Genomic DNA, 15,652 nt, shown 5'->3' with positions numbered 1-15,652 from the left:
TCGAGGGACTAGCCGGTTTTGTCATGACTGCACGCCTTTGTAGTATGCATAAGCTATATAAATTCTACTACTCTGTCATTAGTCAGGTGTAGTATATATAGGCATGTATATATTTATTGATTTTCATTATTTTACACTACAGTTTACCAAACTTCATCATTTTTATCATTTGAAACATGCTGGTGTACCTTGCCGAATTACAATGTTAATTCATTTCTAATTTGGTTATCATATAATCCAGTATATATTATTACTGGCTTGACCAGAGTTACTAAACCAAAACCACGATTGTTTTCCTCCTTAATACATCTATAGGGTAAAGGCAGATTAGGCACTCTTTGAGAAAGTGCAACATTCGCTAAAAAGGCATTGAATATGAAAGGTTACCTGATCTTAACGTAGGATACAAGGGTGACAGTGTTTAATAAAATGAATATAAAAGGTTCCCGATCTTAACTTAGTAAACTAGCGTGACAGTGCTCTAAAAAGGTATTGAATATAAAAGGTTTCCACATCTTAACGTAGGAAACAAGCGTGACATTGCTCTGAAAAGGCTTTAAATATGAAAGGTTCCCGATCGCAGGAATGAGTCACCAAATGAATATCATATTGAAAAGTGGCCTACTAATGCCATAAAGTAAATAGCAGCTGTTAAAGGTTTCGATATTTCAAACTGCAAGGAAGGTGCACAGTGCGTTGTCATGGGAACAGCTTAGTAAAAAAAAAAAAAGTGGCAATGAGGTAGATTGTGTGACTGTAAAAAATACTTGGGGATTCTATATATTGCTCTTCACTTCATAATCAGATGCACAAACCCGCAAGGAGCCATCAGTGCAAACATGGTAAGTAAAGCAATGTTTTGATTATTATATTTGAATCATGCATCTCCTACATAAGACCTAAAATAATTTATTTATATTTGCCATATAGGCCACCCTGGCAGGGGAGGTAGGGACCCCCATAACTGTGCCACTGTATATTAAAATAGAGTTGCTATCTAACCTAACCTAAACGAGGTTGGCTAGTCCTTGCCTGTAGAGTTGCTATCTAACCTAACCTAAATGAGGTTGGCTAGTCCTTGCCTGTGCCCTCCTAACATAACCTTACTTAGTGCATGGTGACATTTGTAAAACCCTCAATAACTTTACCATAAGCACAATCAGAACTTGCAGAAGTATCATTGCAGTCTTAGAGTGTTAAGAAAGTGGAAGTCTGTATGAAAAATTATGTAGGAATATTACCTAGGGAAATCTACTAGTAGAGTTATGGTAGATGAAGGTGAAGGAGAGGTAGAGAGAGGGGTAGAAACCGAACGAAAAATAGGATGTTTAAAAAGTGAGAGCAATAAAACCAGCGCCTTGAACACAACAGAAAATTGATGAGTAAGCTGGGAGAGTGAACTTTCACCCCTCAAGTAGGTGGTTACAATGGATTACGACAACCACTAGAATTCGACCTGGGGTGGGACCGGAAGCTGGAGGCGTCCAAGAGCCACCAATTAAGAGAGCCTAGGGTGTTCTCCAGTAGCCAAGAAGGAGTCTGAAATTCAGGAAGAGGTTCAGAGCTCAATTTGGAAAGAACAGAAGAGTTAGTTAGGAACTCGCTCCTGGACACAAAACATGTCTCGGTTGATACTCTGTACCCTGTGAAAAATTGTGTGTGTTTGGACAGTGAATTGGTGTGTGTTATAATAATAATTAAGATAAACAAAGTGGTGTTTAACTTGCCAAGAATCCAATGAAACGTATCCATGCCAAAGCCTCCTGAGGGAATGGATAAGTGAAAAGAATTAAATTAAAATAATCAAGATAGTTCAGTAAGACGTCCAGAAATACTTAAGTATCCTAAAAGAGATTTAAACGTAACGCATTGTAAATGAAGGATAACTCCATATAACTAACTAAAAGAGAACAAATACAAACCAAAACTACAAAAGAAAAAGACTGACTAATAACAAAGAGAAAAGAACAAACACATAAGAGTACACATTCTTGTATAATTCACATATGTATTTTCTCCTATCCAAAAACCTCAGTTCCCACTGTGATCCCATTATTGTAGGATGTAGTCTAATTGGGGCCCAGTATCTTTAAAACTGTGCCTACATTACTAATTTGCTTCAAAAATGAACTTCAGAATCATTAAAAACACACTAAACCATTGGAAAGACATATTTTTAGTTCCAAATTACAGTTATGATTTACAGTAGAAATTTATGAAACAACCAGAAGTTTTAAGGGAAAAAAAGATAAGATAATGGCCTTTTTCATAAAAATTTTCAGTTTAAATTGTAATGGTGGTTGTTTATAAGCATACTGAATATTTACAGCCATGTAGTATTGACAAGGGGTACGTGCTGTTGAACACCTTAGATTTTTTTTACTCACCATTAGGCCTAGGTACCCAGATTTTGCCATTGTCAGTGGGCCCTTGGCTCTGCTAATCTAGATAATTAAAGGATTACTGATATATATATATATATATATATATATATATATATATATATATATATATATATATATATATCACTAATCTAGCAATCTTAATTGACTTCCACAACTGATCCAGGACTATTTTCGGCTAGCGCAATTTCAAGTTTCATCTAAGTTAGCTTTTGATTACGCATGGCAGGACAGTTGGATTGTATTTGTACATGAGTATAAATGGATTCTGTAAGTACATTAAGCTCATTACCATTACCCTTGTCTTAAATACAACTATAATAGCCTGTATGACATGTAAATGGATCTTGTGACTTTTGTGAGTGTCACACTTAGGCTAGCCTAGGTTAATAGCTCACACATATTTTCTATCTTGTCTATCCTATGGTAATACAGTATGGTAACAACTGACAAGAAAGTTGTTGCATTAAAGTTATAAAAGTACATTATTGGTCGTAAAACCATGGTAGGCTGTTGTTAAACACAGATAGGCTACCTACCTACTGAATTGTCATTTCAAGAGAGAGAGAGAGAGAGCGAAAGAGTTGCATTATTTCACAAAGTGTAATGCAATACATTTTGTTTCAAATATGGGAAAAAAAGATAGATGTTGGCTTTTGCTGCAAAGATTTCAGTTTTTAAATTGTTATGCTGGTTGCTTATAAGCATACTGAGTGTACAGATATGTGGTATTGACAAGGTGAGGGAGTGTACGGAATTGCCTTGAACACCCCTAGATTTTTTTTACTTTGCATTATCAGGCTTTCACCATAATCTGACAGGCTGAGGGCTCTATTAATCAAGATAACTGAAGGATTACTGTATACATGTATATATGTGTATGTATGTATGTGTATGTAGATATATATATATATATATATATATATATATATATATGTATACAATATATATATATATATATATAGATATATATATATATATTATATATATATATATATATATATATATAGCGATATCTGTAGGTACCCATGCACAAGATTGGTTGGAGGGAAGAGCATGTGGGAACAAATACTTTTTCCTGTAAGATGTTATGGGAATGGGATTATTTGGTTTTCTTGAATTCTAAGTGATGTTTTTAGGTAGCCTAGCCTTGTCGTGGGTGCGATAACCACCAGCATACAAGAAAATATTCATATTATGAAACACTACCATGGGTTGTTTGCTTGACCAGTCCCTCACCTTCTTCACCCATCTTGACCATGACTCAAATCAAATTATCTCACCAATTATCTGCAGCCGGCTGGCTTTCAACAACCTTTCAGGTACCTGCCAGGATTATCCGTGTGCCCTGAGAAGAGAACAATAGATGACCCCATTAAGATGGGACCGTGACAGACTGGATGAACTGCAGACGTTTTTTGACGTCATTCCAGCCACTAACTAATGACTTTATAGTAGACATTTTTCCCTTGAGTGGTAAACAGTTGTCTGACAAGTATCTCCAGATTTTCCATATCGAAGAACCCTTCATCCCTTGCTTACACAAGTCTGTGATGGATTTCATTAAATTTGTTCTTTGTCATTTCATGAATGAAAAAGCTGTCAAAGATATACAATCCAAAGACCTGAAAAATATGGAAACTTCTGCAAGTCATTTGGCAGGTAAAAAGGTTGAAATTGTTCAGCCAGTTAGAAAAAATGCATAGTAAATCAAGTCATCTGTAATAGTTAAGGAAATCATATCTTGAATTTTGAAATATAAAAAAAATCATCTCAATACTTGATTGACAGTGTACTATTAGAAAGTGTATTCCTTAGGTCTTTAAGCATACTTCACCTCAGAGCAAACAGAACAAGAATGGTGGATGAAACATCGAGAGCAACGCTTGAGCTCTACCATTCATTAATAGCACTGACTTTGTTTCAGTATGTGATCTGCAATAAGTGCATGATGAAGATGAGTTAGATTACTGGTCTGCAGTCACTGCCCAGTAAGCTGCTTTTGGAACTCTGAAGTACCACACCTCAGATTGTGAAGACAGCCCTCTCCCATTCTCAAGTAGACCCTGAAAGAAGTTTATCTGTAAAAAGCAGGTACTCAATGCATAAAAAGGTTCCTTCTCATGATATTCCATAAGTGGTATGAGTGCCTGTAAAGGTACTGTAAGCTCTTTAAGTCGATGCACTAATATCCGAATATTTGGGGGTTTTCTTGACGGTGCCAAAACTTCACACGGATTGAATCACCAAAGGTGGATGAAAAATGGTGGAAAGCAGAAAAAAAAGGCAACAGAAAAAGATCAAGTGAGCCAAGAGGAGGAAGAAAAAGAGCTGAAAGATTCAAAACATGGTCCTACAAGAAGAAGCCGTTGCTGAGGAAGAAAAGCAATTAAGAATGGAGAGTTCAAGAGCCAGAATAATTGCTTAAGGAGGTGCAGTGTAGACTTTAAACTTCATATAAGCTTGGACAAAAAGTATATGGATGGCATCACAGCAGTCTCTAGACTTCAGCAGATTGTTAGAGGAAAATAACAATCTCTTAGAAAAGAAGATCAGTAGGTAGTCCATGAGTGGGACCACCAACGAGAAGCAGAGGTGCCAAAGTAATAGCTGGATGTTTGGTCTGTATCAAACTTTGCACTGGCATATCACTACTTTTTTTTATAGTTTCATAGATTAGTATGCATAATCAAAATGAGTAAAAATTTATTTTCAAGGCCAGACACTTTCACACCTCATGTTATAACAAAATATATGTCATAATCGACTAGTTTTCCTGTTACCTTCATTTTAAGCCAAAAAGTGCCACTTCATTTTTCATCTTGTGTAGTCTTTCCATTAAATTTAATGACAATTATGGTTCAGTCTAGTTAAGCAATGTTTTACAGTTTATATATTTTGAGACTATTGTGTATCAGGCTGACCTGCTAATATATCATAAACATGATTTTTTGTTACAAACAGATATTGTTTTCCAAGAAGAGAGAACTATCTTGAACAGATAACCAACAGTATCTCTGTTTCAGGTCATGTAGGATCTATGTCAACCAAGAATGGTGGGCCAAGCTCCCTTTACAAGCTTAGACACATCACTTCTGCCTCACCACCTCTGCCATCAGGTATGTGTAGCACGTGTATACAGTTCCAATATACATTTCATCACCTGTAAAATTCCATAATCTTTAGTCATACTTCGTCAATGGTCAACGATCAAATGTAGATTAGATTATTATTGACCATTTGAATGATGCCCTGGTAAACTGCAGTACAAGTCATAGCACCTTTATCAGATTTCATTTATGATACCATTGTTACGGTGTTTTGTTTTTCATTTGCGATATGTTGGGCTTACGCTTTGTAATATTGTAAAGTAAATTCTGAGTAATATCATCTAACCTTGTCCATCGTCATTAATAAATTTCTTTCTGAGCATCTTCAAAACAGAATAACTTTATAATACAGAGTATATTATTTATGCATATTGCATGCAACACTTTATACGAAGCAGAATTTGTTCTTGAATTTATTGACGTGGTTGTATAAATTTAGATGGGAAACCTCCCATTGCCTTGGTAACATAGCCTTATGGTTTATAGTGAATTTTCAAAAATGTGTTAAGTTAAACTATAAAAGCAACATCAACAACAAAAACGACAGCAAACTATCTGTGAGTGAGATATTAATGCTTATCAGGATTATCCAGATTTCAAGATATTAATTTTTTTCATAGAGTTCCAAAGCAGAAGAGCAAAGTTCAGAAGACACCAAAGCTGGTGGTGATTTTCTTTTGATTGCTAGTAGAAAGATACTTGTAAAGTATATACAATATTGGTGGTGATTTTCTTTTGATTGCTAGTAGAAAGATACATGTAAAGTACAATATTGGTGGTGATTATCTTTTGATTGCTAGTAGAAAGATACATGTAAAGCACAATATTAGTGGTGATTATCTTTTGATTACTAGTAGAAAGATACTTGTAAAGTTCAATATTGGTGGTGATTATCTTTTGATTGCTAGTAGAAAAATATTTGTAAAGTACAATATTGGTGGTGATTTTCTTTTGATTCCTAGTAGAAAGATGCTTGTAAGGGGTAATAATGGTGGTAATTTATTTTGTGAGTTGGAAGATGCTAGTAGAAAGATACTTATAAGGGACAATATTGTACGGCATAATCTGAGAGTTCTGCATTGCCCGTATATAAGTGCATTGTACACTTCAGTAATTCCTCATCACTTTCCTAAAGACCATTTCCTTATAATCAAGTGGCTGGAATATATCTGGACTTGTTAAATATTTAGGCCTCCTTGCATTTCTGAAATTATGAGCAGGTATGTCATTAGTCATTAAGACAGTCACTAATCTTTCGTTCTGACATGCACCACAGAAAAGTTTGTGGAAAAGAGGTTGTGAATGTTTATAGGGGCAGTCCTAACTAACACGGGTCTTGGCGACATGCTGATTAACGTGTTCATTCTGGTAAATTCTAGCTAGGTGATTGTGTAAAATTATATTTCGGGCATCCAAACGTAACAATAACGATGAAAGTCAGTGTAAACATCAGTTTGTCCAATTCTGTATGACATTTAGACTAGGACTAATTTTCATTTGATAATATTCGATATCCTTCTGTCCTTTTGCTTATTGACATTAACATTTAGTTACTGCCGTAAGATCTGTTTGTGTTCCGGAATAAAAAAAAAAAAAAAGGAATAACCGTATCAAAAACATTACAGAACAGCCATATGACCAAGGCATTTCAGCATTTCCTGCTTCGTGGTCTAAACAGGATACCAGAACCTGCACTTATTGTTCAGGAAGAGTAACTGTTGTAGTTAGTGCTTGTTTATGACTATGCGCGCTTGTATGTTTTTTTGGTTTGTTAAATTTATGCTGAATAAAGATACTGTGATCAAATCTGTCATTGTACTCGGGTCACTGTTTTACAAAGGGAATAAAGAGGAGCGTAGTAAAGAGCTGTACATGTTTGGGAACATTAACTAAAGAAAGAGAAACTGGGTTTTAGATAGGGGACTAATTATTCAAAAACAATAAAGCATCATTGGGGTGGATATTGGATATGAAATCATTTCTTAGGGCATCTGAAAAAAAAAAACATGGAGACCTTGTTTGAAAGGTTTGGTTAAGGAAGCACCTTTGTTAATTAAACTAACAACAGACTTCATGTGGTGTTTTCAGACCTAAGCATAATGTACGTAGGCTTTTAGTTTTTATGACTTTTAACACTTTGATAAATAGATACTGATTGAGAGATAATAGAGACAACACAAGGAAAATAATTGTTAGACAAACTAGGAATGGCAGCGAGGACCTTTTTGTGTATAAGGCAGTAACTGATAAATGGTACACTCTTGGAGTCAAGTAACATGGAAGTGGGAGATATACCAGTTAAAATAAAGTAGAAGGCGAAGGAAACATTTAACGAAAGTATTAGGTGATAAGAACGTGTGCTGGTTGGATAAGGAAATACAATAATGGGCCGAGGGAACTGAACGAGGGAATGATGTCTAAAAGGAACTAGAGAGAAAAGAGATTGTGTTAAAAACTAATGATAGAAGACAAAAATTATAGAGCAGTAAAAAAATAAGGTGTATATCCTAAAAGAGAAAAGGTGTGCTGTGAGGGATAAAAGTTGAAGATAATATTCATATTAGAAGAATGTTGGCCGTAGAATATTGATTCTGGAATGAGGGATGGTGAATTCCAAACTGCTTTAGTAATGTTCATTTTGAGAAAGATGTTTGATGAATGTTAAACTGAGTAGCCTTGCAATGGCCACTTGCCCTTGGATAGTGATTACTAAATGTCTTATTAATGACTGTTTTGAGAAATGATGGATGATGAATATTAAATCAAATTGTAACAGCTGTTTTGGGATGAATTGAATCTTATTAGATTGGAAACAGAGAACACTGCACTAATGAATACATGATATGATTTTAATGAGTAGTCGATGACTTTTAAGATGGAGATCAACAGGATTATTGATGCGAGAGTGGTGGTTCAATGATGCTAGGTTTGATGGTTAGTTATTAATGGATCTGTGGTAAAGCAAGTATTAGATTGGGGTAAAAATAAAGTCTAATAGCCAAGAATAAAGACATGGTCGCTGATGAGCAGGAGAGGCAAGTGACAAGTCTGTTTGATGTCGTGCAATGTTTAGAAATTGAAACTTCTGATGTAAAAGCGTCCAAGCCATCTTTCCACCCACGTGCCATCTGAGGTGATAAGGTAGATATCTGCTGATGACTCAGCAGGTAGAGAGAGAGCCCTGTCACTAGCTCGCAAGGACAGGTAGGTCCTGTGCGGTGAAAATCTGTCATGCCTGAATCAAGGCGTGAATTTGGGACCAACTTGGAAGAAAGTTGCTGTCGATACCATTAACAATGGGTGATAAAGAACTGCAGTTAAGGTACAATAGGAAAGTTTTGGATGATGAAAAACTGTTTTGAAAGTAGCACTACTATGGGACTAAATAACAAAGTCCTGTAAAGATCCGCTACCTAGAACATGTATAGTTCTAATATTTTTATAATAATGAATCTTCATTATTAAGTCAATGTGCTCTTTTGCATGACCACCATGGTAGAATGTACTTCTTGGCATAAAAACTACTGTGCTTTTGCAAAAATTAAAGAATGTAAAATTATTTTTACCGACAAAAAGGTAGACGTACAGATACCCTAAAATGGTGATTAAGAAGATAGACACGCACAGAAACCCTAAAATTGGAATAAAAAAAGATAAGACATGTACAGAAAGCCTAAAATTGGTATTTGGTGAGAGACAGACAAGTTGGTGGGCTTATGCGTGAGTAATTAAGACGTTGGTTGAGAGTTTTGTGTGGGTGTGAACGCTTATATCAAAGGTGATCCTTATCAAAGGTCACCTCCACAAGAAGCGATCAGTGTATGACTACTGTAGGTTGAAGATGCAAAGATTGCTGGTACTTTCAACGAAATTCTCTTTTGATAATGACGTTATTCAATGAACGAGATCGTTGGTGGACAGCCTTCGACATAAGGCCGACGGTGCTGTTGTGAGTAAGTAGTACTGTGTTCCTGAATGTCCATGCAGTATTTTGATGGCTACCTGATACAGATCTGATCTTCAGCCAATGTTTCCACACCTGTTAGACAAAGCATGACAGGTGATAGCCTCCATTCAAAGACTGATAATAGTCTTAATAATTTCCATTGGTTTCTTAAGAGACATGACGTATCAAGACAATAAATTACAGCATCTTTGTATTTAGCAAAAATGGGAACAAGGATTTAAGGTTTGGAGACCGTAACTCACAGGAATGGTTTTCAGGAATTAGTCAAATGTGAGGTTGGGGAATTGGCATACGAGAGAAAGAAGAGTGTAATGTGAACACGTATCATTTTCCAAATCGATGGACAGGCGATAGAAGGTGATGTAACAGTGATATCCAAATGAGGAATAGGTATGATAGGAAAATGCAAAAGTAAAAACTAAGATGGGGCGATATATGGGGGTGCTACAATCTGTGGGTGAAAGAAAGAAGGAAAATGTGTAACGCAGATTAGGGAATAAGACTACAGTTGGGAAGAGATAATGCAAGGAATAGTAGACGAGTGATAGGCAATAAAATAAAGGCAAAAGTACAATATCCCATATGCTTTAGCTGAAGTGGAAGAGAGAAAACCAGAGAGGGAAAGCAAGTACAGTAGAAAGAAGCGATTGAGTATATACTCTCTTGCTTCTTCTTGACTGCTCAAGGTGTCTGTTGTATAACTTACTATACTGTCCAAGTAAGAAGTCTGAGAGATGTACTGTCTGTCACGAATCATATTTCGTAACGAGTGTAGGTTATTGAGATGGGCACGTGGCATTTCGGTCCAAAATAAATATTAAACTACAGAAGGAGGGGTGGCAATACACTTTGGTGGGACTCAAATAGAACAGCGGTTAAGTACATTGATGGTATCTGCTAGATAGTGACTCGCCAAGGGGTTTTGGGTGGTCGTTATCTGGGACTAATGTTTCTTGGGAGTCGTTATGATATTTAGTTTTTTGTTTATGTTTTTACGGTCATCCCCAACGGGCTTGTACACGGCGGGATGGTGATGCATACCCTGTTAAAACCCTTGGGCAGAGGTGGCCACTTGTTTGGTCGATCGCCGCTCCCCCACAATCCAATATAAACAAAAACACCAGCCACATGCACCAAACCACACACCCAACACAATAAACAAACAAAAACACAACACCACCACACACACACACACAACACACACACACATATATATATATATATATATATATATATATATATATATATATATATATACTATATATATATATATATATATATGAATAGAGTTTTGTTTTATGCCGACGTTATTGAGTGTAGAGTAACTTGCATGGAAGATAATGAACTGCCATATGAAAATCAAAATGACACCACTTTAGTAGAACAAGATAATGGTAAGCCGAATGCAAAGCAGTTTAATGATGCATAGTGGATAGCTTTCAGCAAGTTATTCAGCAGGATGTAATATTAGTTATATAATTATTCAATAATGCCTATGGGAGTGAACCAAACTTAAGATAATGAGTCATAACTTCATAGTCGAAAGGCGAGACAAATTCAGGATGGGATAGTAAGTTGTATGTGAGATATCAAGAAATATGGAGCACCCAGGAACTAATGAGAAAAAAAGGGCAAGGCATAATGTAAAGTCGTTGAAAGATGAAAAGTAAAATGTCTGAATGTTCCCATGTCTTTTTACAAAAGCTTTTGTTAATGTACCCTCGACTCTGTGTTTTATAAGTACAGTGTATTCATATGTCTATGCCAGTGTATGTATGTGTGTGAGGCCACATGATAAACAACGAGTGTGGAGTTTAATAGGGCTAGGATAGGCGAGCATAAATTAAAAAGGAAAAAAATTAAGATGAGAACGAGAGACAATGGAACACAGCAGAAGTGCGTCAGCAGTGTATTTAATTTTGCTATTTATCTATCTTGGTAACACATTTTGCTGTATGATCTTGTAAAGCTGTATGGTAACTGTCCGTCATTTCAGGTCATTCTGTGATTCATTCACAGAGGATAATTCACAGGGAATATCTGTGAAATCTATTTTTGCCATATTGTTAGATAATGATCATAACGGTAAGAATAAGACAGAAAGACGAAGCTATAGTTTGTTGGATTTATAAGAGCCAAAAGGTTTGCCGAAAGAGAAGGGGACAATTGTTTGTAAGCAAGAATAAGAAAACTTGAAGTCTGGTAGTTAATGTAGTTGACCTGCTTTGCTGTCCCCTGGACCACCTAGTCTACTTTTTTATTATTACTTAAAAAAAAATTCTGCCAATTGTATGTTGGTAGTCATTTTTTCCCATTGAGGGTTTTTGTTCATTTGCAGCGAGAACTATCTTAAACTCCGAAATGCCATGTTTGAGGAGCCATACCGTTTCTGCTCTTGGCAAAAATGTTGTTAGGTCTTGAATCCCAAACTAGTAATGAGGAATTTTCCAGTTGGGAAGTCACTTAGTAATGACTTACGTTTTAGAATAAATTAGATTATTCAAGGGTTATGAAATATGATAGTCTACAGACTTAATCATATTTCATAATCTTGTTATTAGATATATCTAAATACAGAACAAATGGCGAAACTAAACTCAGTATCATTTAGATGTAGCTTGAACGTACATGATCATTTATGACATAAATATTGAATCTGGAAAAACGGAGAAATTGTGTGGATAAGAAAATGCAGACTTATAACAAATATAGTTATTAGAAAACATGTCTTTACAAAATAACCCGGTTAGAATATTAAACATAAAGGATAATAGAGGCACTAGTGTCATTTGGCCACTAAATTCTGTATGTGATCTTTGGTACCCAATACAAATATTACATATCAAAATTTGTTCTATAGGGGAATAACAAGAGGTCAGAACTCTGTTCAACTTTCAAGAGAATTTCTATCTCTTGAAGTACAGAAATATGATCTAATTTCAGCTCGGCTGTATTCTATTCTAGTGAATTTTATGTTGGTTCCGTGCGCTTGAATAAATATCCTCTTGGTAACTGGGCATATGAGTAACTTCTGCTCAGAAATAGGTCTTATGTTTCTTTGTGAAGAACAAATATGTCGAGTCCTAAGGAGGCCACAACTGCTAATTTAAATACTGTAGACAGGTGTCATTTTGGTAACTGTATGCAGGATCTTTCCTAGATAGTGACCCCTAAGGGTTTTCGAGGGTCGTTATCTAGGACTAATATTTCTGGGGGTCATTATATTTGTGATATTTACAGTCTTTTGTGTATGTTTTTACGGTTATCCCTAAAGGCTTGTACTGAACACGCCTTTGCAAAGGTGGATACATACCGGGTTAAAACCCGTGGTGGTCACTGTCCAGGAAAGATCCCTGCATGCACACTGGACCTGCGTACATGAATTTTGTTTTAGGAAGAATATATTTGTGGGGCTCATTTGGCGGGGGGTTGGGGGGGGGGGGGGGGAGGGCCAGGGAGCTGAGAGATGCCAAGTCAAACCGAAAGCCACATCAGAGTGAGACCGAGGTCATGCTTGGTTCTCGCGGGCAGCGTGAATAGGAATTTTCGGGGATGAATGGGGGAGTAGAAGTATATAGGAGAGGAGGAGGAGGAGGAGGAGGAGAAAGAGAGAGAGAGAGAGAGAGAGAGAGAGGAACGTGACCACATCAGTAAAGGCTGCTACTTGTTGGGGAAGTTCCTACTCTCGCGCACATGGCTGTTTTCTCTCGTGGCGTTGCTGGCGCATCTCTCAGTCGGTAAGATGAGATACGACAATCGGGTCCTGCGAGGAGGGAGCGACGGCTTCCGAGTACGACGGGAGGAAGGAGTCTTCGTCGGTGCAGGTATCCTCCAGCCACGTGTACGTCAAGGTGTCTGAAGCGTCGCCCTCCCGACACGTGCTCTGTACCGGCGGGACGCACTTGGCAGTCGCTGTGGCAGATGCTACCTCTCCCGAGGGCAGGACGACGGCGTACAGGAGGTGGTAGGGCGGAGGCTTCGACGTCACCACTTCGTAGGAAGGTGGGGAGTCCACCATCGGCGATTCCTGCAAAAGGAGAATAATGAGTAAACTAGGAAGGGATTCATGTTATATCTAAAGGGTTAATTAAGGCTTTACTACCTAATGCATATTAGATTCACACTCCTATATTAAATTATATATACACACACACACACACACACATATATATATATATATATATATATATATATATATATATATATATATATATATATATATATATAGATATACATATATTACATATATCTGAATATGAATAACTTGATCACGAAATACATAAAGCGTGTTGCTATCAATTAATAAAGGTAATGCCACGGAGGGAGGAAAATAAAAAAAATGAGAACTGCCGAGATCTTTCGGTCTGAAAGACCCTGTTGTTGTTGTTGTTGAAGATTAAGCCAGCATAATGCCAGCACGGGCTCTTGCTTCTTGAGCAGCCCGTAACAGTAGATGTTATCTTGTGATCTGAAATGAGAATGGTGGTTATGTAATGAAGGAAGAAAAGGACAGGCAGGGTTACAGACACCGTCAAACCTTGCGGTACCCGTCAGTAGGAGGAAAAGTTTAACAGCAGAGCGTCCCGATTGAGTCTTAGAGAACCTGGAAGGAAAATGGAAAAGTTGCAGATCGAGAAGAAGGATAACGACCCTTTACGAGAGGCCACGACTACAGCCAAGTCGGTCGTTAAGACCGAAAGATGATCGGCAGTTCTCGTTTTTCATTTACCTCCGTGGCATTACCTTTATGTATATGTATATACTATTTAAAAATATGTGAGGATCACTTACTATCTAGATTTCCTGACACTTTCTGGTTACATTTGTCCACACTAGGAAACATTGTTTGCAAACAAAGTTGCGAACAATGTTTGCAAACAATGTTTCTTGGTGTGGACAGGGCTTTTAGACTGAAATTAAGAAACTAATGAGGGACCTCTCTACACCTGTGGCTGGATTCGAACTCGCTCTCGAAAGTTAAGTTAAAAAGCGCAAATACTCGTTTTGCCAGACTGAAAGTACTCGTAATATAAGGTCTGTGACAAATATATTTCGCTTAAAATTTAAGAACATAAAATCAAACTTATCTAAGGACAATTTAGAAATAAGTTATTGTTACAAGGATGTAAAATTTAACATTCCTTCCGAAATAAATCGAAGTAGAAACAATTTTCTTCCAACCAGCATACCATCCCAGAATTCTTGCAAAATACGAATGGCCGGTCAATGCAAAATGCGCAAAAAGTGTGCGCGCTATTTGTTAAAAATTGGGAGTAGAAATATTGTTTGATAAGTTTTGTGTTGAGGGACAAATGAACGTTGGGGCGAAGTAGAGATGATCTTCAGACTGTGAAGAATATATATATATTATATATATAATATTATTATATATATTCATAATAATCTATATATATATTAATATATATAATATATATATATTATATATTCTTATAGATAATATATAGAATATATAGAATATATAATATATTGAATAACTTGATCACGAAGTATATAAAACGTGATGCTATGTATAATTAAAGGTTTTTGCCAAGAAGGAAAAAAATGAAAAGCGAGATAGCCAAGCACTTTCGGCCTAGTGCTTGGCTATCTCTCTTTTCATTTTTTCCTTCGTGGCAAAAACCTTTATATATATATATATTATATATCTATATATATAATAGTATATATATTATATAGATATATATAATATATATATATATACATATATAACTGAATGATGAATTTGAACGTCAAACTTCAAACCATTTTGAATACCGAGTCACAATGTCAAGGAGTGTAGAATAACGAGTCTTTTAACATCTGGGAAAGGTAAAGGATGAAAGAATTCGTAATTTGAATGAACAAAGCATGGCCAAGGGATCCGATCTACTTGTGCAATTTACAGCTAACCATTTTCTCAGTCGGACTACGTTCGACCTGAAAAACGAACAAGTAAGATTAGTAAAGTTTAACAAATAAAAACGTTTAGCATCCAAATATCAAAATGCAAAACCGGACATCAAACAAACAAACTCGAAATAAAACTAGGTCCCAAAGTAGGGAAGAGAAATGTGTGAAGAAGAATAAACCTCAAAAATTATGATAACAGTTAAAACCTGTTAAGCCTAATTCAGTTTACACAGGGGGCGTATGACCTTCATATTAATTTTGAG

General features: G+C 36.3%; 1 protein-coding gene across 1 annotated transcript in view; it reads left to right on the top strand.

The window, feature by feature from the left end:
- The first annotated feature begins 697 nt into the window (after positions 1 to 697).
- LOC135209698 (protein inscuteable homolog) overlaps positions 698 to 15,652 on the top strand; it is a 481,335-nt gene continuing 466,380 nt past the window's right edge. Inside the window, exons 1-2 of the mRNA XM_064242458.1 lie at positions 698 to 842; positions 5,429 to 5,521. Of these exons, the coding sequence (XP_064098528.1) occupies positions 5,456 to 5,521 (66 nt within the window). The 5' untranslated portion in view covers positions 698 to 842; positions 5,429 to 5,455. The remainder of the gene's footprint in view (positions 843 to 5,428; positions 5,522 to 15,652) is intronic.

Source organism: Macrobrachium nipponense, chromosome 38 (assembly GCF_015104395.2).
Source record: "Macrobrachium nipponense isolate FS-2020 chromosome 38, ASM1510439v2, whole genome shotgun sequence".
Taxonomy (NCBI): Eukaryota; Metazoa; Arthropoda; class Malacostraca; order Decapoda; family Palaemonidae; genus Macrobrachium; species Macrobrachium nipponense.
Note: the sequence above shows the minus strand (reverse complement) of the source record. Positions and strands in the feature narration are given on the sequence as shown.